This window comes from Lepisma saccharinum, chromosome 6 (genome assembly GCF_977018435.1).
Source record: "Lepisma saccharinum chromosome 6, izLepSacc3.1, whole genome shotgun sequence".
Lineage (NCBI taxonomy): Eukaryota > Metazoa > Arthropoda > Insecta > Zygentoma > Lepismatidae > Lepisma > Lepisma saccharinum.
Genome location: NC_139234.1, coordinates 700,504 through 723,340, shown reverse-complemented (window position 1 = coordinate 723,340; position 22,837 = coordinate 700,504). Strand labels below are relative to the sequence as shown.

The following is a 22,837-nucleotide window of genomic DNA, read 5'->3' as shown; positions in this document are numbered from 1 at the left end:
ATGGGAGATTGGTTGACCGTAGTTAGTATTTTGTGTTTCTACTGTTCCTTGCGAACTGGCTGAAGTCAAATTCGTGTTCATATTCACAAACCTTTTCTTCTACTAAATTGTATTGCGAGAAGGTGAGTAGAATACGTGTAATATTTACATATAGTACCAGCAATGTACGTATTCTACAACTCTTTCATTTGTACAATATTTAGTTTCTAATTTGGATAAGTAGCTTCATCCGGTCGACCAGTCTAATCAGCGATGCCAACCCTAGCATAATGGTGCTAAACTTAGCATAATTTAACCGTCTTTAGCATTAGCACCTAGCACCCTGTGTTTGGCATAACACCCAAATCTAGCATAATCGGCAACCATCGGTAGATATTGAACTCAAAGGAAAGTGCTCTGAAGAAGTAAAAATAAAAGTAACTGCACATCTCTATTTCAGGAGTGGACATGTTTCCAACAAAAGAGAGTAAACCGGCCTAGGGATCCCACCCCCCACCAACACCTTTCATCTCTTCCGCATCTTCCTGCCATAAAATCGAAGAGGGGGGTTGGGGCGGCCCACCCTCAAAAGTTTGTCCTTTCCTAGCACCGACACAAGGAGGTCAGCCATTAGCAGTGCCTGTATTTTCGCGAGGAATGTTTAGTAGAAAATTTCATTGACAAATAAAGCTAATCTGGCACCCTCCTTTGTCTTCAGCTTGTGTTCGGTTCGGTCAACTCGACTCTATGAAGATGAAAATGGTGTTCTACAGTACTTGTATTAATAATGATTTAAAAGATAGGAAGCTTGAGAACTCACTTCTTCAATTAAAAAAGTAAAAAACACCAGAAAGATTTGACCTTCTACAATACCTTGCTTTGTTTCTATCACTGCTATCAATTATACATTTCAGTGTCCAGGAGATCCAGTCCTTACAAGCATATTTGTGCTAAACTTACTTTCTCAGTCTTTAACTGTCTGGAAAAGGGGTACCACTCTAGGGGCAACCATGTCAAAATCGCGGTCTGCAGCATTCTTCAATGTGACTGACCCACCTTGGCCCTACATAGATTTCATGCATGCAGAACTATCCATCTATACTTATATAGTCTCACTTTTCCTTTTCTCATGAAGAAGCCTCGATTCATCAGAACTTTACCAGTATCACGTCTGACTACCATGCTAAAGGTCCCGGGTTCGATCCCCGGCCGTTCAAATCCGGGAACTTTTCTAACTTTGGAAGCGGGCCCGGCGCCCACCCAGCGTTGAATAATATGGGTACCTGGGGAAAACCCTGGGGGGTAAAGGCGGTCAGGGGCATGATGCTGATCACATCACCCCCACTCACGACCGGATCAAAAAGTGTGGGGCGTTACCCCCACACCCCCTATATGCCTTCATGGCGTGGTGCTATGCACAGGGGAGCACTTTACCAGTATCACCTATTGCCATAGTCGCCGACTCCATGGGGCTTGGGGGGGGGCTCGAGCCCCCTAATGTTAACGATGTGGGGGCGGAGCCCCCCAAATAATTTTGCTTCAGAGGATCTAATGTATTATTTTGCTTCTCTTGTAAAGTTTACTTTGAATTGTGCCACATGAACTTAACTTTAAATACACATTTGAAATGTTCTAGACCATCAACTTTGGGGGGGGGGGGCTATGACCAGAGACAGCAAAACACATGACTTATTACTATATACCAAGTATGTAATTATGAGTATTGTTAAAATTTTTACTAAAAAAAAGTTTCAAAATATGATGTGCATGAACTAGGGTAGTGGATGGATGGGACGTTCGGGCTACAAATGGCTCTCACATGACATTCAGAAAGAGATCATTGATATATTAGGGAGATCTGTTTTGCGCTCCGTGGGAGCAGATATTAAAAGTCGGGAATATTTTGCTATTATGGTTGACGAAACTTGTGACATATCCATCCATGGACAATTAATATTCTGCATTTGAACTGTGAATAAAAATTTTGATATTTTTGAGGAATTCATGGGCTTGTATGAGATTCCGAACACTGAGGCCAAAACTTAAAAAAGGAAGAGAGTGAGTCATTCATTAGTTTATTTCAGTGAACAGAGCCCCTCCAATAATTTTGACAAGTCGGCGCCCCTGCCTATTGCCCCATACACAGGTGTATTCTTGCATTCCATTAAGGGTTTATGTGGTGTCGAGAAAGCAAGTTGATTGATAGGTTACGTCCGAGTAACAAAAATATCATACTGGCTGGGGAAAGGGACCGTGCATACTTTCTAACGCCAGTGAGTTAGTTTCTTGATTGTGAAGGCTTTGCCTTGAAGGAAGTTAGTTTCCTATGCCTTGTGGTAATAAGAAAAGAACTATGGAAGAGGAATGTTGAATTTTTTAAGTTAAATGAGACATTGCCTATTTTTGTTGTGGATGTGAAAATTTTGTGCCCTGATAAAGTGAATTCGTTCAGAAATATTTCTTTGTCACGAAATACAGTTGCTGACTTACGAGGCGGAGTGTTTTGACGCTAAGGATCCAGAGTTCGAAACCTGATTTAGGCATGGGTGCTCTTTGTGTGTGTCCCTTCATCAATTGTATCACTTATCATCATCTTAACCATTAGCGAAAACTGGAAGAAAAGTGATGCTAAATAACAAAAATCAAAATAAGAATCAGAAAAGCAGTTGATGAGATGATCGATGACTTACTTAGCAGGCAATATTAACAAACAATTGAATTGAAAGCAAAAATGGCAGGTTTTGTTGCATTTTCGTTCACAATAGATGGAACTACGGACGTCTGTAGGGTAGCTCAGATAGCTGTATTCATTCGTGGATCCGATTCTCATCTCAATGTGACAGAAGAACTGCTTGACATGATTCCTCTCCATGACAGAAAAACGGAGGAAGATATTTTCAAGGAAATGGAGCACATTTTGCAAAAACAGTCTTCTTTCATCTTAGTTTGTAATATGTATAATTTATATAGTACATGTTATAATTTCAGTGATTTCACAACTTCTCAGGAATACCAATGTGTGAACTTGATTTAAGCCTATAGTCGTCCAAAGTGAAAATACTACTTGATGAATTTGAAAACATGTTTTTAAGACTTCAAATGACAACACAAGTCACTATTGAAAGAGAAATATCACAATTTGGTTGTTCCTAGATTTTCTTTGTTCACATATCTCTCACTGCAGTATCCTGAAATAACACACTTTGCTTCTGGAATTTTCACGTTGTTTTGGAGCACTTACTGAACAATTGTTCTCCATCATGAAGATGAATAGAATAGCCTAACAATCAAGATTTGTTGTCTGCATTAAGAGTTCCTTGCTCACAAAAACAAAATGCGAACACTGAGAACTAGTTTGAGAGAGGCCTCCCCGATGGTGCAGTGGTAGTGTTGTCGCCTTGTAAACAAGGGGTCCTTGGTTCGATACCCGGTGGATGCACATAGTGGTTTGAATCCTACTTCAAACTGTAGACCCAGTCCAGATTAGCCTTACTGTGCATAAAGTGGACTTAAAACATCAAATAAAAAAAATAAAAACCTAGTTTCAGAAAGAAGAAAAAATGTCAAATCTCTGGGAAACGAAAGTAGAATTGTTCATAAACGGTGTCATGCCAAAATGTTTCCATAGTTGTAACAAACTTATATTTGAAACAAACATATAAAAAATATTTGTTACATTTTACATTAATAAAAATATAACATAAGGATCATAATTAAAATATTTCTTCAAGCAACACACATGTAATCGTGTAATCATTCAGGGATGAGGGGGAATTCCCCATCTGTGTTTTTGCACCCCCTTCGGTAGCAAATTTTTGGCATATGGGGGAGGACGAAGACTCAAGAGAAATCATTGGAATCACCCCATTGAGAACGAATGAATCCCTAAGTTTTGAAGGTGAAAATGTCCAGATTCTAGGTGTCCTGCCTGGAGAGTTTTGACATTATCGTTATACAGCCCTACTTACAAATTGAGTTTGACATGGCTGCTCTAGGGAGCTATTGAAAGATTCTATTTATGTTGATCGAATATTATTTTGTTTATTGGGAAATAATGATGGAATCACTTTTCATAATATTTAGCCATCCCTTTTGGAGTCCCTTCCTGCTAAATATGCCAATGATTTTTTTTATTACATTGGGTTTAGAGCTTATTTCATGCTGTAGTGGGAAATTTGTCATCTTGCAATCAAAGAGTTCTGGGTAGAGGCATATAGTTTGTTGGATCCCACTTTAAACTGTAGGTCCAGTCCTTATTAGCCTATCTGTGCATAAAGAGGACATAAAACAAAACTCACACTACATTGGTTTTAGTAGGTGTGTGCACAGTTTCCATTTACTAGGATCTCAAACAGTCTGAAAATTAAAAATGATGTATAATGTACAGAATTTTAGTGTTCTCTAAAAGTGTCCGTTCTTGGAAATGAGCATTTTCATCTCAAAGCAACTAGAAGCTTTAGAAATGTGGCAAGGAACAGAACATATGATGCAAAATAATCTAACATGGTGTAAGAAGAACACAGAACACTTGAAATGAACAAAATAAGAAATAAAATTGCATTGGAACGAATTGGAGAAAGAAGAGCAATGTTGGAGTGATCAAGAAAATAAAAAGAAATTCACTGGGACACTGGCTAAGAAGGTTCGATTTTTGATTTGATTTGTTGTTTTAATTCCACTTTATGCACAGTAAGGCTAATCGAGACTCAACCTACAGTTTAAAGTGGGATCCAAACAACTTGTGCCTCCACTGGGTATCTGGCTACGAAGGAATTGCGTGCTAAAAGACACACTGGAAGGAAAGATTAATGGGGAAAGGATCCATGAAGATGATATCAGATGACAGTAACATTATATAAATGAAAACTACGTGGACATGAAGCATAGAATAAAAGATGTTAAAGGTTGGAGGTTGCAGTGAAAAACCTGCTATGGCAGAGAACAATGAATGAACTTGCTTGAAAACATATGGACTCTGTTGTTTGTATGTAGACAAATTTAGATTATCTTTCCAATGTTACAGTTACGGTATATTCTATGGTCCTCTGGGAGAAAAATCCTAGATCCACCAATGAACCCTCATCACTAATGCTTTTGTTATATTTAGAAAACTGTAGTGTTCTCCACTGCAACAGGCATGAACAACTTGAAACATTAAAAGCTAATTACAAAATACACTTTTTCAGGGGACCAAGATGAAAGAACTTAAAATGCAGGAAAATGTAAATCCAGGAAAATTCTATAACCTTTTACTCCATTGGGAACATGTAGATTGAATGTATAATGCGGAAAACGTAAAACCGCGGTTCCACTGTATGTAATTTGTAAAGCCCGGATTTCTATGTAATTACATATTTTTTCCTTTATATGTACAAGCGTGGAATTAAAATATATTGACGAATTACATCAGTAGAGATGTCACAGTGAAGTTTTATATTACATATTTTACTAAATGTTACATATTCCTAAGATATGAAATATTATTTACATAAAACAGTCCTTAAAAGGAAAATCCAATGAACTTTTGGCTTTATAGTTAAAAAAAGTATCTTCTCACATCCCCTCCCCATTTCCAGGTCTAAAAAAATATAGTAACTTAAAAGTGCAATTTGCCTTCGTTGTACGTACATAGCAGTTCGTTGATTCGCCGCATCGTAACAATTACATCAAGATTCGACAGTGTTTCAGTTCCCAGTTTGTAACATGGAGCGGCAAGCAACACAGCGAACGAAGAGAACCAACAATGGAAGGCGGCAAGTACAACGCTGAGAGGCACTTACCTTTCATCCCTACATTGTTGTGATCGTTTTGATTTTTGCAGCCGGCGGCGACAAATCTTGAATGAAGTATTGTTAACTCAACTGTAGAATTTCGTATATATATTTCGTCGCCTTTTCATTTTAACCATTGGAGTTTTAAGAAGAGCTTGCCTCAGTATTTAAACAGTGTTTTAGCTGTAGAAAGCTGGAATGGCTCCGCCTACCTCCTCGTTATCTCAAAAGTTGCGATCTTGGATAGCAGTCGATGATGCATTTACTACGGATGGTAAAGTTATTTTTTGTCGAGTGTGCGATAATAAAGTTGGGTGCACTATGAAGTCTCAATTAGATCAACATGTTCGCACTTCACTTCATGTGAAAAACAAACAACTACGGAGTGAAAAGAAGCAAGTTTTACTAACCCAGATGCAAGAGGGTTCTTCATTCAGTGTGTTTTACAAGGAAATGTGCGAAGCAATGATTGCAGCAAACATCCCTTGGTATAAAATTCAAGTACCGAAGTTCCGGGATTTTCTGGAAAAATATTGTGGCCGTAAACTTCCTGACGAGTCAACCCTTCGAAAGCGATATCTTCCACATTCCTACAAAGAAACTTTAGAATCAATTAGGGTAGAAGTAGGCAGTTCCTATGTGTGGATTTCCATCGACGAAACAACTGATGCTTTGGGACGGTATGTAAGTAATTTCATTGTTGGAACGGTAATTGCTGATTCTCCATCTACACCACATCTCATTGCATGCAAAGTTCTAGAGCGTACTAATCATTCCACCATAGCACGATTTGTGAATGACAGTCTTAAATTGTTGTATCCGGATGGCGTACAAGAAGAGAGAGTTCTTCTCATGTTCACAGACAGTGCGTCATACATGTTAAAAGCTGCTACGGCACTTAAAGTGTTTTATCCTAACTTGATCCACTTTACTTGCTTGGCACATGCTCTCCAACGCATTGCTGAGGAGGTGAGAGGCAATTTCCCGGAAGTCAACCAACTTATTTCTTCCACGAAAAAGGTGTTTCTGAAGGCACCACAACGTGTGCAAGTTTACAAGGAACAATTGCCAGGTGTACCACTTCCTCCGGAACATATTCTTACTAGATGGGGCACTTGTATCCGGGCAAGTAAGTTTTACAACGAACATTTTGAAGAAGTGAAATCTGTGCTTGACTCATTTTCGGCGGACTCAGCTGTATCGGTACGCACTGCTCAAAATCTCTTCAAGGACACCAAACTTGCTTGCGATATGGCATACATAAACAGCAATTTTGGTTGGATTGATACAAGCATAAAAAAACTTGAAACTGTTGGGCTTCCTCTCCTGGAACCCATGGATATATATGAGGATGCAAGAAAGAAACTGTCTGCTGTTGGAGGCGATGTGGGAGAGAAAGCTCGAAGAAAATTTGACGCAGTGACTGAAAGAAACCCAGGTTACGTCAGCTTATTTACAGTGAGCCGCATTCTCAATGGTGAAACAGTTAACCTTCCCAATGATATTTCTCCCGACCACATTCACCTCCTGAAGTACGCTCCGGTTACTTCTTGTGATGTGGAGAGAAGTTTCTCTGCGTACAAGAACATATTATCTGATCGGCGACAAACATTTACTTCTGAACATTTGGAAATGTACCTGCTAACATATTGTAAGTTAAATAATTAAATACAGTGCCTGCCCCAAGATCAAAGGTAACCTGAATTTTTGTAAGTGCTTTTTGAGTGAAAAATTTGGGCAACGAAAATTTACTACTGAACATTTTGAATGGTACCTGGTGACATTGTATATTAAATATTGAATATATTCAAATTGTGGTTAATATTTTTGCTCTATAAGAACATAAATACTTAATGTAAGCATTGTAATATTGTAACTTCAATTTTTGTAAGTCTTTTTGAAATAAACATATCCCTTTGTGAGGAAAAAATGTAACAAAAATAGGAAGTAACGTTTGGAATAAATATTTATAGTACATATTTCATTATGAATTTACATATTTTACATATTTCAGACATTTTTATTACATATTTATGTACATATTTTAGGGGTTGATATTACATAAAAATCCGGGCTTTAGTAATTTGATAAGTTAGACATATTTGATGAACAACATGTGCAATTTTCAACTCTACAACTATTTTTTTTTTAGAATTCGACTTTTTCTTTACTATTATAAAATTATAACTGAATTTATTTAAAATTAACACTCTTCTTTGTCTAATGAAACAATTAAAATCAGTATTTGTACTCAAAAAACAAGTTTTCTTGCTATTTTGAAACCATGAGATTCAACCAAAATACCTTTTTCGTGAGAAATATTCAAAGAAATTTGATGAAATGAGATGTCATCAGGGGTTTATTCAATTGTTTTTTTTTAACTGGAAGGGTGTATTGGAAAATTTAATGCACCTATAGGCCTTTATGAAAAATGTTGAAGCATGAAAAGGGGCTGTGGTTAAATCACTATCAACTTACCTGTTCCCTTCTTAGCACGGTCAGTGGACTGAATCTATATTTGAAAGACTGATCCAAAATATCTTAAAATGTGGCCAGCAATTCCATTAGGACAAGGGGGCGACCAATGCATTGTACCTTTTTTTTTGTATTAAATACAATATCTAGCCAACTTTTCACACACCCAATGCTACTTTTAAAAAAAGGACATTCGACCAGTGAGGGATATTACTGTCCTTCCCTAAGCATGTCATTGTACACATGTGCATGTAAATCTTTACATGAAGGTGATAACTAACACCATCCAACGATAGATGTTACAAATCTACATGTGTAATCAACATAATACACTGGAATCCAGGATTTTACATGTTCTCGAATATTAATATATTTTGCCTTGTTTCCTGTCCCTTAGAAACATTAAATAAGGTTCTGCTGACTTTTGTAATTAGTGGCTGTATGGATGGAGCACACCATGTGTGTGCCATTTTCAACCAGTTGGGTAGCACAAAAAATTGATGTAATATGTAGCACTATTTATTTCATTTCCAAATGTTGAGTGATTATATCCTAGACAGACCAGTGGTTCCCAAAGGTGCGTGCATGCCAAATGTTCCAATAGTTTCACTGAAATGATATGATTGTTCCAAATGTGTGCTTATTTAGTACTTTTTACACATAAAATGTTTCTGAATTTGAAATATGTTTATTTTTTAACTTCAGGCAAGCAACCACACTAACTGAGTGTTGCAAGTGTTAGATAGGCGTACATTCTGACTTGGGAGCCACGGAAAAATATTGAAACACGAAGAGCGCCCTGAAAGAAAAAAGTTTTGGAAATCCTGTCTAGATTATGAGTATGCAATTGAGGCATCTTGACAATGAAAATTCAAGTTATTCTCTCATATTTATTACAAAATGTACATTTGTTAGTTTTTACTCAAAATCTGCCAGGCTTATATCTTCTACCCGATCTGGAATATCTCCTTCTTCCTTCTTTGATGCAGCCTTCTTCTTCCTCTTCGGACTCTTCTGTTCGTCGTCGTCATTCTGCTTCCTCTTGGTTGGTGTCTCCTCAGTAACTTTCTCTAAATCCCTGGCAAAGACAGGACACAAATAATAAGTCATTCACCTATCTCTGATATTTGTGAACTGAAATGTTAATCGACAGAAAAGAGCTTAGGTTATCTCAAAGTGAATGGACCATATTAGTGGTGATGTCACAGCAGATGACTGAGCACGATTTCAGTCCAAACAAATGTGGCATGTGGTTTTCTTTTATTCAAAAGCATTGAATTTTCCATTGGAAGGGGTAGCTTTAATGATTGTGACAGCACTTATGAAAGAAAATTGTGATGTATATAGTACATCCATGTAAAGATGAGATTTTGGAGAATACATCGATATATTATACATACCTTACAGAGTATAAGGTAAGAATAACTGGAGTAAGGAAATCATGCATTTTAAAAGAAATTCCAGCCATTCTGCTTCCGAATCACTTTGAACACAGCAGAGCTTGACTTGTAGCCAACGAGAGTGATGCTGCTGCAAGGGATGATGGGGGTTCAGGAGTCGCACACGTGACTGCAGCGACGACTACTATTGGCTGCCATTTTGGATCCGACGCCGGTAGGAGCTTTCGCTTTAATCTATCTCCTGATTCATTTATTCTTTACCTTCTCCTCTGTAAGGTATTTGCAATATACTCTCCGAAATCTTTTTACATTGACGTAAGATACACATAACAATTTTGTTATACAGTATGTGGAAGAAAGTCATTGGACACCCCGGCTTCAACTCTGAAACTAACTCCTAATGGAAAAGAGAGTACAGATGGGTATATATACGGCAGCAGGAGGCTTCTCAGAACATTCGCTGATAAAATGATGGACAGGAAAGGGCTCAGCATGTTTGAAAGAGGGATCATAGTAGGCTGCTCCATAGGAGGCATGAGTATACGTAGCATAGCTGATGCCCGACAGGTTCCTAAATCAACTGTAGCCTTTGTCATCAAGAAGTGGAAGGAAAAGGGACACTGCAGCAATGTACCACGAAGTGGAAGACCCACGAAATTGGACGACCAGGACAGGAGTGTGCTGAAAAGGGAGATTCAGAAAAACAGGACCCGTCCGATGCATTCGATTGCAGAAGAGTTTCAAAGTGTGACCAATTTGACTGTTTCGACCAAGACACTTTGCAAGGAGGCCCATTCGCTCGGTTATCATGGACGAGCCGCTGCCCACAAACCCCTGATAACAAAAAAACAATAAACGGCAGAGACTACGCTGGTGTGAAGAGCAGAGAAACTGGACGGTGGAGCAATGGCGGAAGGTCCTATGGAGCGATGAATCACGCTTCACACTGTTTCGATCAGATGGGAGAGTGTGGGTATGGCGATTACCCGGAGAACATCTGTTATCCAAGTGTGTACTGCCCAGTGAAATATGGTGGTGGCGGCATCATGTTCTGGGGTTGTTTCATCTGGCATGGAGTGGGTCCACTGGTACCGGTGTATGGCCACGTGACATCTGCATCCTACCGACATATTCTTGACAACTCCATGGTCCCCACGTTGTGGCGTTTCTATGGAAACGAAGAATGTGTGTTCCAGGACGATAATGTGACTTGTCATGTTTCCAGAGCTACCATGGAGTGGTATGCAGAAAATAACGTCACCCAACTGGATTGGCCTGCTCAGAGCCCTGACCTCAACCCTATGAAACGAACTGGAGCACTGATTGAGGTTGCGATCGCGTCACCCTTCTACACTTGCAGGGTTGGTGACTGTACTGCAGGAGGAATGGCGGAATATCCCACTCTGTGTACTACACGACCTTGTGCCCAGTTTACCACGATGTGTAGCTGCTGTTATCCCTGCCAAAGGTGGACCGACCTCCTATTGATTGCAAGAAAATTGATGGTATCCGCTGACATGTGGTGTCCAATGACTTTCTTCCACATAGTGTATAACTGCTGTCAAGATTCTTGAAGTTACCCTTTGCAAAGATAAACTGAATGGTTTTAAATAGTCTAAAATCACATGTCTGGTTTATTTGGACTCAGTCTTCAACCATGACATCACCCTAATATGGTCCTTTACTTCTTAGAAGTGATTTTTCAATAATTTGCACATAAACTGTGACCTTGTAGATTATTTGAATATGCATGGATCACTTCACAGCCAGACCTTCATCTCTTCCTCTCCTATCTTCTTCTCCACCTCTTTATTAATTGCATCCATTGTAATTATGAAGAGCAGTGGGGAAAGAGCACTTCCCTGTTTTTTTCTGGCTTGTTATAAGTGTTATTACAAAAGCGAGATATACGAGCGATACAGTGGGCTTTTCTTGAAACGGCCCTATTGTAACTTCCGATTTCTTCCACGGTGCTCTTATCGGTTGGCAAAGATGGCCGGAGTGCTCGGGAAGTCCAAGCCATATGAGCAGCAAAGTGTTATTCGTTTTTCATGGTGCAAAGAACAAACAGCCATAGATATCCACAGGGAAATGGAGCCAGTGTATGAGGACAAGTGTTTATCAGTGCGAAGTGTGCAGTGGTGGTGCAAGGAGTTTGAAAATGGACGGGAAAATGTGGAGGACAATGAGCACCGGGCCAACCTCGTTCCTCGCTGACACCAGACAACATTACCCGTGTTGATGAAATGGTGAACGCTGATCGACGTGTTCATCTGAAGGACACACCGCACCATGCTCTGCTGTTTTGACTCGGGAGTGTAATGCAGTATCCACGTTTCATTGCAAGTGACAATGAGGTCCAGGAAACTGTCACCCTCGTTGACCTAACGTTGCAAATGGTTCAGTGACATGACCATTCACTTGCCCTTGTGGACATCATCAAGAAGCTTAGGAACCCACCGACATGACACCTTGCGGTATCCCAACGAATCCACTAACATAGGAAATGCCAAGTTCAGTGGCGATGCCTTTCAGATGAACACTTCGATCAGCTTTCACCATTTCATCAACACGGTTTAATGTTGTCTGGTGTCAGCAAGGAATGAGGTTTGCCCGATCGCTCATTGTCCTCCACATTTTCCTGTCCATTTTCAAACCCCTTGCACCATCCCTGCACACTTTGCACTGATAAACACGTGTCCCCACACACTGGCTCCATTTCCCTGTAGATATTTGTGGCTGTTTGTCCTTTGCACCATAAAAAACGAACAACACTTCGTAGCTCATATGGCGTGGATTTCCTGAGCACTCCGGCCATCTTTGCCAACTGATAACAGCACCATGGAAGAAATCGGAAGTTACAATAGGGCCATTCCAAGAAAAGCCTACTGCATCACTCGTATATCTCGCTTTTGTAATAACACTTATAACAAGCTAGAAAAAAATTAGGCGCAAAGACTTTTCAATTTGCCCTCGTAGTTTTTACATTCCTTCCTGTCACCCTTCTTGAATATATCAGGAGGTACAAATACAAATTACCAGGTTGGATTTCTTTAGTAATAATAATAGTTAATAAAACACTATGAAAGTGAAATTGTCATTTCCCACGATTTTTCACTTTATAAGAGAACGTTTTACAACCCCAGATTCTCCTCTTGGTCCACATAGCAACAGGTGACTCATTGATTAGTTATGATGTCATTCACTCTTGATCAGCATACCAACAGGTTTAAGACCTACCTATAACTAAGAAAGCCATTTCTTGAACTTGATTTGTACTGTGCATTATACAGCATGTTTATAAATGAATGGTGCTGTTATAAAAATTAATAATAAATCTATTACCTTACACGGGTAAAACCTACACCGTAAGCAGTGGCAACTGTCCAAGTTTCTGATTCATTATTCACAATCCTTCAATATGCGCACCATTGGTCAAAACGACACACATCGACGCGGTAATCAAATTCATTCCATACTCACTGTAGATCGTCCACCGTGATGGTTTGCAGTGCATTAGTTATCCGTTCACAAACTTCCTCCAGGGACAAAGGCATTGGCGGTACAGAAACTTCGTCTTTAACAAACCCCCAAAGAAAGAAATCGCATGGTGTTAAATCCGGCGAACGGGGTGGCCAGGGTAGAAGGTTGGTCTTCTTTTTGCAGCACGTCCAATCCAGCGATGGTGAAGAATACGATTAAGAACCTCTCTCACATTCCTGTGAAAATGGGACGGAGCACCGTCAAGTTGCAAAATGTAATCATCATAATTGGTGTTAAGCTGGGGTAACAACCAGGTTTCTAACATGTCTAGAAATGATTCACCGGTGACTGTTGCTTCTTCGAAGAAAAATGGGCCGTGCACTTGCTCCCGGGAAACCGCACAGAAAACGTCCACTTTTGGAGAGTCACGCTGATGCTCTATCTGCGTATGTGGTTTCTCGCTTCCCCAGATACGGACATTGTGTTTGTTCACCTTGCCACTTACATGGAAAGTGGCCTCATCACTGAAGATGAGTCTTTCTACAAAACCATCTTCTTCTTCCATTTTCAACTGCATCTCTTCACAGAATTCACGCCTTTTAACTTTGTCTGTTGGTTTAAGGGCCTGCACTATTCACAGTTTGTACGGTTTAAAACATAGACGCTTATGCAACACCTTCCACACTGTATTCTTTGGCAAGTCCAATTCCCTGCTTGCTTTATTAAGTGACTTCCGAGGACTTCGCTGAAACGCCTGGTGCACTCTTTCAACGTTTTCATCGGACACACGAGGTCGACCAGAACTCTTCCCTTTACACAAGCATCCAGTTTCCACGAACTGTCGGTACCACCAATTTATGTTATTCTTGTGTGGTGGGTCTTTCCTAAACCGTGCACGAAACTCACGTTGCACTGTTACCACAGATCTGGACACCTCAAAACGGAGCACACAGAAAGCCTTTTCCTGTTGCGACGCCATCTCGGAACTAACGCTTGCTGCGGAAACTGACTGACTCGGAATTGACGATGCGGCCCCGCATCAAAAACTTGGACAGTTGCCACTGCTTACGGTGTAGGTTTTACCCGTGTAAGGTAATAAATAGATTTATTATTAATTTTTATAACAGCACCATTCATTTATAAACACGCTGTATATGAGACATACCGTATTTGCCAGCGTAAAAGAGACACTTTTTTCCTTAAAAATAGGTCTGAAAAACAGAGTGCATCTTATATGCCGATATTAAGTTTTTAATTACCTCCATTTCTGAAAATGTTCTCTGTTCTAAGTTAAACAATTTACTTGCAGTGTGTGAAGAAGAAGATTAAATTGTATTCTTTCCTAGTTAGATTAGGTAAGTTATTTTTTGAAAGTACACGTATACATTACTTTATATTTGAAATACGGTATGTTAATTTTAATATGAAGTATAAGGGGGTTGGTTTTTATGGGGGCTTGCTTTGTCTATATTACGTTGCTTTAAAGTTGGTTTTACAAAAGGTTAACTTTAAATATATAATATATCAAAAACAGCAAAAACAAAAGAGAACCACGCTTTACCCTATTCCACGTGTGGTGTTCCGTATAGTAACAGATATCCCCTTAACATCTGTTAAGCAACAGACGAACTTTAGCCTAACTTTAATAATCGGTAACTAGAGGAGGGCTTAATAGGCTTATGATTCACTAAAATGATAGAAGGTCAGACACCTTTAAACGACATATTTATTCATTGAAAAGAACATTGCTTGTGGCATAGCTGCCACCAAACATGAGCACTTCACTGTACAAGACACAAAAAAGATATACAAAAGATTTTGTACTTACATATCAGCCGTTTTCACACTATATCACTCATACCTGGGGCCTTACACATGCTATTTCACTCTTTATCGCCACATCCCGACACATGGACAAATTTGTGGTACACCACACTAAAAAATTAATATTATGTGCTTCCTTGGTGTAACAAAGGCTTTGGGGGGGGTGATAAATGAGTTTTCCTGGCTTTTCTTGGATGGATGGCTAAGAACAACTTGGATATTCTTTGATATCCTATGGATGCTTCTATGGCGTCAGTTCTGCCGACCATGTGGTCTGGATTTCCACATGGGATGAGGGACACAAAACTCGCTATTTTGCTGAATTTTCACTGGGATCTTTAAATGCACTTGTGGACACAATATCCCACTTGGTCACACACACTTAGGCCTGTGTTTACTGTAACAGGACCTTAGATTCCTTTTCCCTTTATGTATCCTTTGTTGCTGGCACAGGTGGCCATTCTCACACTGGATTTTACCAGCAACTTCCAAGCTGACCTGCTCTCAGGTGGGTCTGTAATACAAGTGAGCTTGACCAGCAAGCTCAGAACACAATAGGCCATCTGAAAGTCTCCTCTGTGACGTCACAGCCTTGACGGCTTCTCATTGGCCAGCTGGAGTCCTTTCAGATCTTTCCTTGTCTTTGGGAGAATTGCCACTTTCTCCCACCAGATGGCAGAGTTATCAATTGCTTAAAAAGTATAAACAAAAGTGTTTTTTCAGCTTTTCTGGCTTAATTATGCCAGATAATTGCAAATGAGTTTACTTTTAATAAATTAGGCATTATTTTACCTATGGGTGAGTGTTATCTCTGATTTTCAGTAAAGAATAAAAGATTTAGTAAACATGTGATTTGGAGCACATGGTTTTTGTTCTCCAAAATGGCTACTGTTAGCCTAACAATGGTTGGTTCTTTATAAATAAAGCATTTCTACCCCTCCCATGAGTGACAACTGGTTGGTAAACATGACCCATGATTCTAATTGGGGGTGGGGGGTATAAGTTTCTGGGAAAATAGCTCTCACAAGCTTTCCCTGATGCCAACCTAATGGCCCTTGTACTTAGGTTGGCCTGTGGTTATTTGGGTGTGGGCATGTATGCCCAATGCTGATTGGTCATAGAAGTGATAAAGCTTTTTCCTCAAATAAAAAAAGGGCTGCATCTTATATGCTACTAAATACGGTATACCATTTTCCTTGGCAAGAATTCTACCAGCTCAGAAAATTATTGTAAATTGAGTAACGGAAATACTGTACTTACTTGAAAAAGTCATTGTCATTTTCATCGTCAGATGGGAACAATTCCACTTCTCCTGGTTCACTAGAATCAAGATTCCTCATCACCCTCTTCACACTGGGGAAGTTGTAATCATCAAGCTGGAATGTCCAAGGATTTCAATTACTTACAATACATATGAAATGGAATGATGCACACGCAAACAATTTGAAACTGTAAGCTTTTCAATCAGCAACTGACAGTCATGAATCAGAATTCCCCCTCTTCCTCTGCCAGAGATGGACTGATATGAAATTTTGGCAAATACCGATAAAGTGCAGGCATAAAATTTACCGATAACTAGAGACATGCATATTTAGTTTTTGACGAAAACACAGAATGTGAAATAACACATTGTAATGTTAATTTTTCATGTTTTTTAAAGGTGTGAGGTTCATTTTGCTACCATATTTTGTCACAAAATGATGCGAAATGAACTGCAAAATGCAAAATAAAACTCTTTAAACACAAAATTTAGAGTTTATTTACAGACGCGACACCTTCCGAGGTCTGAATTATTCTGAGAATTATGCAAACACAGAAAAACAATTAATTCTGCTGTATATATTTTAGAAGCAAAAATAGACATATTTCCACAGGAATAATCTTAATACTCTGATAACTATACAGGGTTAGTCAAAAGTATCGGGACAGGCCAGTAATAACGAGATGCGTGGACGGAGCAAAATCACATGTTGCAAGTGGGTATTGGTGCGGAAACTGCATTGAATAGGGGTGTGGCCATCATGGCAGCCATCTTGGATTCCGCCATATTGGATAGCACACAATATTTTCAAATGGAAAGGGGTATGTATGAAACATCAATTTAGGCTAGAATTGTCCCACAAACGACAATCCGAACTCATTTTTGACCTATCACCATTCCTGGAAGAGACAGGGTGTGCTACGTTTGACTGCAAAAAATTAGATTTGTCTGAGAGAGACGTTTGGACGGAGGAAAATCACATGTTGCAAATTAATATTGGTGTGGAAACTGCAATGAATGGGGGTTTGGTCATCATGGCAGCCATCTTGGATTCCGCCATATTGGATAGCACACAATATTTTCAAATGGAAAGGGGTATGTATGACATCAATTTAGGCTAGAATTGTCCCACAAACGACAATCCGAACTCATTTTTGACCTATCGCCATTCCTGGAAGAGACAGGGTGTGCTACGTTTGACTGCAAAAAATTAGATTTGTCTGAGAGAGACGTTTGGACGGAGGAAAATCACATGTTGCAAATTAATATTGGTGTGGAAACTGCAATGAATGGGGGTGTGGTCATCATGGCAGCCATCTTGGATTCCGCCATATTGGATAGCACACAATATTTTCAAATGGAAAGGGGTATGTATGACACATCAATTTAGGCTAGAATTGTCCCACAAACGACAATCCGAACTCATTTTTGACCTATCGCCATTCCTGGAAGAGACAGGGTGTGCTACGTTTGACTGCAAAAAATTAGATTTGTCTGAGAGAGACGTTTGGACGGAGGAAAATCACATGTTGCAAATTAATATTGGTGTGGAAACTGCAATGAATGGGGGTGTGGTCATCATGGCAGCCATCTTGGATTCCGCCATATTGGATATCACACAATATTTTCAAATGGAAAGGGGTATGTATGACACATCAATTTAGGCTAGAATTGTCCCACAAACGACAATCCGAACTCAGTTTGGACCTATCGCCATACATGGAAGAGATAGGGATGGTGTGCTACGTTTGACTGCAAAAAAATGAGATAAAAAGGTAAAGGTAAAGTGTTCCCCTGTGCATAGCACCATGCCATGAAGGCATATAGGGGGTGTGGGGGTAACGCCCCACACTTTCTTTATCCGGTCGTGAGTGGGGGTGATGTGATCAGCATCACGCCCCTGACCGCCTTTACCCCCCAGGGTTTCCCCCAGGTACCCATGTTATTCGACGCTGGGTGGGCACCGGGGCCGCTTCCACCGTTAGAAAAGTTCCCGGATTTGAACCGGCCGGGGATCGAACCCGGGACCTGAGCCGCGGTGGCTCAGTCGGTAACGCGTCTGACTACCAAAAAAATGAGATTGGTCTGAAATTATTGTTTACTGTATTCCTGTGGGTAACTGTACACTGGAAGTTACAGAGAGCATGAACAAGAAAACATGACATTGAGTTACAGAATGCATCAATGCAAGGGCTCAAACTGCTTCCCGTCGACCGTCTGACAATATGCCAACCGATTGTAAAAACTGCAAAGTGCACGTTGCAGCATATCACGAGAAAGTCCTCTTGTTTCGTCCACAATGCGATTCCGTAGATCATTCAGGGAGTGTGGTTTGGTGCGATACATTTTGTCCTTCGTGTGCCCCCATAGAAAGTAATCCAGGGGTGATAGATCGGGAGATCTTGCAGGCCATTCGATCATACCTCGTCTTCCAATCCATCGTTGTGGAAAGGTTTCATGTAAGTATTGTCGAACATCCCGTCCATAGTGTGGCGGCGCTCCGTCCTGTTGGAACCAAACACGATTAAAGTCCTGTGTGGACACTTGGATGGCAGGGACAATCTGTTCACGAAGCATTGTCAAATACTTCTCACCTATCAGATTGCCGTCAATGAAGAAAGGGCCAAGAATGATGCCTCCCATCATTCCTACCCAAACATTCAGTTTATGTGGATACTGCGTATGATGTTCCATCATCCAATGAGGGTTTTCATCGCTCCAATAGTGACAGTTATGTCGGTTCACCTGCCCGTTTAACATAATGTCGCTTCATCAGAGAATACAATGTCATTGACGTGAATACTATCGTTATCTACATTTCGCATCATTACTTCGCAAAATTCAATACGGTGATCAAAATCATCTTCCGTCAGTTCGTGCACTAAACTCACTTTGTAGGGTTTAAACTTACTGCGCACTAAAATTCGTTGCACTGAACTCTGGGAAATGTTCAGCTTGTTGGCAACGCTGATTGTCGATGTATGCGGATTTTCCACAAAAGATTGTAACACATCTAAAGAAACTGCCTCGTTGCTACACGATTTCGTCCAAACGTCTCTCTCTGACAAATCTAATTTTTTGCAGTCAAACGTAGCACACCCTGTCTCTTCCAGGAATGGCGATAGGTCAAAAATGAGTTTGGATTGTCGTTTGTGGGACAATTCTAGCCTAAATTGATGTGTCATACATACCCCTTTCCATTTGAAAATATTGTGTGATATCCAATATGGCGGAATCCAAGATGGCTGCCATGATGACCACACCCCCATTCATTGCAGTTTCCACACCAATATTAATTTGCAACATGTGATTTTCCTCCGTCCAAACGTCTCTCTCAGACAAATCTAATTTTTTGCAGTCAAACGTAGCACACCCTGTCTCTTCCAGGAATGGCGATAGGTCAAAAATGAGTTCGGATTGTCGTTTGTGGGACAATTCTAGCCTAAATTGATGTGTCATACATACCCCTTTCCATTTGAAAATATTGTGTGCTATCCAATATGGCGGAATCCAAGATGGCTGCCATGATGGCCACACCCCTATTCAATGCAGTTTCCGCACCAATACCCACTTGCAACATGTGATTTTGCTCCGTCCACGCATCTCGTTATTACTGGCCTGTCCCGATACTTTTGACTAACCCTGTATAAATGTACTATTAGAAGTGGAATGTTAATTTTGTGTAATAAGTATAGTTTTTAAATCAAATTTAGGTTTTTGTTCACCATTTTAACACCGATATGCCATTTTATGTAACACTTTTGATCCCGAAATATGCCCAGTTTCTTCTTCTCTTCCATTCCCTTATGCCGTTAAGCGTCAGGTACCTCGTTCTGTCCATCTCATCCACTCCGTCCGGTCTCGACTCATTCTTCTCATTTCGTTCTTAGTTTTTCCATATTTTAATCCTATCTTTTCTATTCTATCTTCCCATGTATTTCTTGGCCTGCCTCTTCCTACTCTACCCTCAACCCTCATCTCCATCACTTGCTTGGCTTTCCTATCTTCATTCATTCTATTTACATGTCCATACCACTTCAGCTGGCGTTCCTCTACTACGTCAGTCATTGTCTTCTTTTGTTTTACCTCTTCTCTTATTCTTTCATTTCTTATTCTGTCTCTTCGAGTTTTCCCCACTGTTCTTCTAAGATATTTCATCTCTATTGCTTGAAATTTACTTAGATGTTTGTCTTGGAGTGCTAAGCTTTCTGTGCCATAGCCCATGATGGGAACTACAATTGAGTTGTAGAGTTGCATTTTTGTTTTTATACTGATCTCTCTTTTTCCCACCAAAGTATTACTCATTTGATAATATGCTGATGCTGCCTTCTTTGTCCTATTCATTATCTCTTGATCAATTTTCCCACTGTTACTTATGATAGTTCCTAAGTATTCATATGTTTCTACTTTCTCTAGTTGTTTCCCTTCGCATATTATATTCAGGGCTTCATTTTCCTTGTCCTCTTTAGTCACCCGCATGATCTTACTCTTTTCTATATTAATCTTCATGCCTTTCCTTTTAAGTTCTTCATACCATTCTTCCACTGCTTGCTGAAGTCTCTCAGGTGTATCTGATATCAGTACGATATCATCGGCATATAATAGTGCTTGGATATATACTGGCCTTAATCTCCACATACCTATCTTCGTTCTGTGTGTTCGTCGTTTGCATATTTTAGCAATTTCGTCTAAAAAGACGTTAAATAGGATTGGACTGAGGCTATCTCCTTGTTTTATGCCTTTCTCAATGTCAAATTCACCTGAGTATTCGCCATCTACTCTAATTATTCCTACAGGATTATTATATACAATTTTTATTGCATTCAATAATCTTACTGGTACTTTCTTTGCCTCCAATGCTTCCCATACATATTGCCTAGGGACTGAATCAAAAGCAGCTTTTAGGTCTATAAAAGCTAGATATGTGTCCTTGTTCTTGGCAATTCTTTTTTCCATAATCGTTCTTATAGTATATATATGATCTTGTGTTTGCCTTTTAGGGCGGAATGCTGCCTGCTCCTCCTCCATATCTTCCTCCACCACTTTTCTGAGACGTCTTTCTAGTATCCTTGTGTATAATTTATAAGCGACTGATGAGAGGCATATTGCTCTGTAGTTATTACAGTCATAGCTACTGCCCTTCTTATGTAGTGGGATAATGATATTTTTCCTCCATTCATTTGGTATTTTGTTTTCCTTCCATATTCTTTGAAACATCTTGGTTAAATTCTTAACTACTTCCATACCTCCATATTTTATTAATTCTGGATTTATTCCATCTGATCCTGCTGCTTTTCCTGTATTCATCAGTTCTATTGCTATTTGTACTTCATCTTCCTTTATTTCCCCTTCTATATCTGAGTCTTGTACCTCCATGTATGGTCCATATGTCACCCCTACCTCCTCTGGGTTATTATTTTCTTTCTGGAATTTTTCACCATAGTGTTTCCGCCATACATCCAACACATCCTTTTTTTCTGTGATCAATTTATCTCCATTTTTAATGGTTCTTATTGTTTTTCCATATTTTCCTCTCAAGTTCTTTACAACTTTCCAAAATTGCCTTGTATTCTTTTCTCTAGCTTTTTCTTCAACCATATTTCCAAATTTTTCCCAGGATGTTATTTTAGCTTCCTTCACTATTTCCTTGACTTCATTTCTTTTTTCAATGTATTTCCTTCTATGTTCTTCTGTCTGAGACATAATATATTTTTTCCATGCTTCCTTTTTGTTTTTTACTTTTTGTTTCACTTCTTCATTCCACCAAGATGTTTTCTTTTTTCTTGTATCTACTATTTTCTTTCCGCATACTTCTTCTGCAGATTTTATGAGTGCCTTTTTAATTCTCTTCCATATTTCTTCTATCTCTAGTTGTTCTACATCTGGTCCTTCTGTCAGTCTGGCTGTTACCTGTTCTTTATACTCTTCCTTCTTCTCTTTTTTCTGTAACTCATTTATCTTAATTGTTTGGTATTTTTTCATTCTGGGCTTTGGTGGTCTCGTGAAGCGTGTGTCCACTATTAATAATCTATGGTCTGTACCCAGTTCAGCACCTCTTATAACTTTAACATCCATTATGTTTCTCCTAATACTACTGGTATATATTATGTAGTCTATTATGCTTTTAGCATTTCTTCCTTCAGCCTGGAAGGTTATTTTATGTACTTCCTTATGTGGGAAGAAGGAGTTTCCAAGAAGCAACTGATTTTCTACACAAAACTCCAGTAATCTTTTGCCATTCTCATTCAATGTCTTTTCTCCCCCGTAGCTTCCCATACTACCATGGGCTACCTTCTTATCTCTACCTGTTCTTGCATTTAAGTCTCCCACTATCATTACATACCGTCCCTCCATTACTTCTTTATCTACTGTCCTCTGGAGTTGTACATAAAATTCTTCCTTATCAAGCACAGAGGCATCTTCTGTTGGTGCATATACTTGGATATATGATATTTTATATTCTATATCAAATTTAACTACAATTATTCTTGAGTTAACTGGTTCCCAGCCACTGACCTTTGTTTCATATTCCTGACTTGTTACAATTCCTACCCCTTCTTTTGCTCTTCTTCCCTGTCCAACACCTGAATATCTCAAGGTATATCCCTCCTCAAGCCTTTGTATGCCATTTCCTTTCTTTCTTA

General features: G+C 39.5%; 1 protein-coding gene across 1 annotated transcript in view; it reads right to left on the bottom strand.

Moving 5' to 3' along the window:
- Positions 1-9,102: 9,102 nt before the first annotated feature.
- Positions 9,103-22,837, bottom strand: part of Noc2 (Nucleolar complex protein 2) — a 65,893-nt gene continuing 52,158 nt past the window's right edge. Inside the window, exons 13-14 of the mRNA XM_083123352.1 lie at positions 16,193-16,308; positions 9,103-9,303 (exon numbers count right to left, since the gene is read on the bottom strand). Of these exons, the coding sequence (XP_082979478.1) occupies positions 9,144-9,303; positions 16,193-16,308 (276 nt within the window). The 3' untranslated portion in view covers positions 9,103-9,143. The remainder of the gene's footprint in view (positions 9,304-16,192; positions 16,309-22,837) is intronic.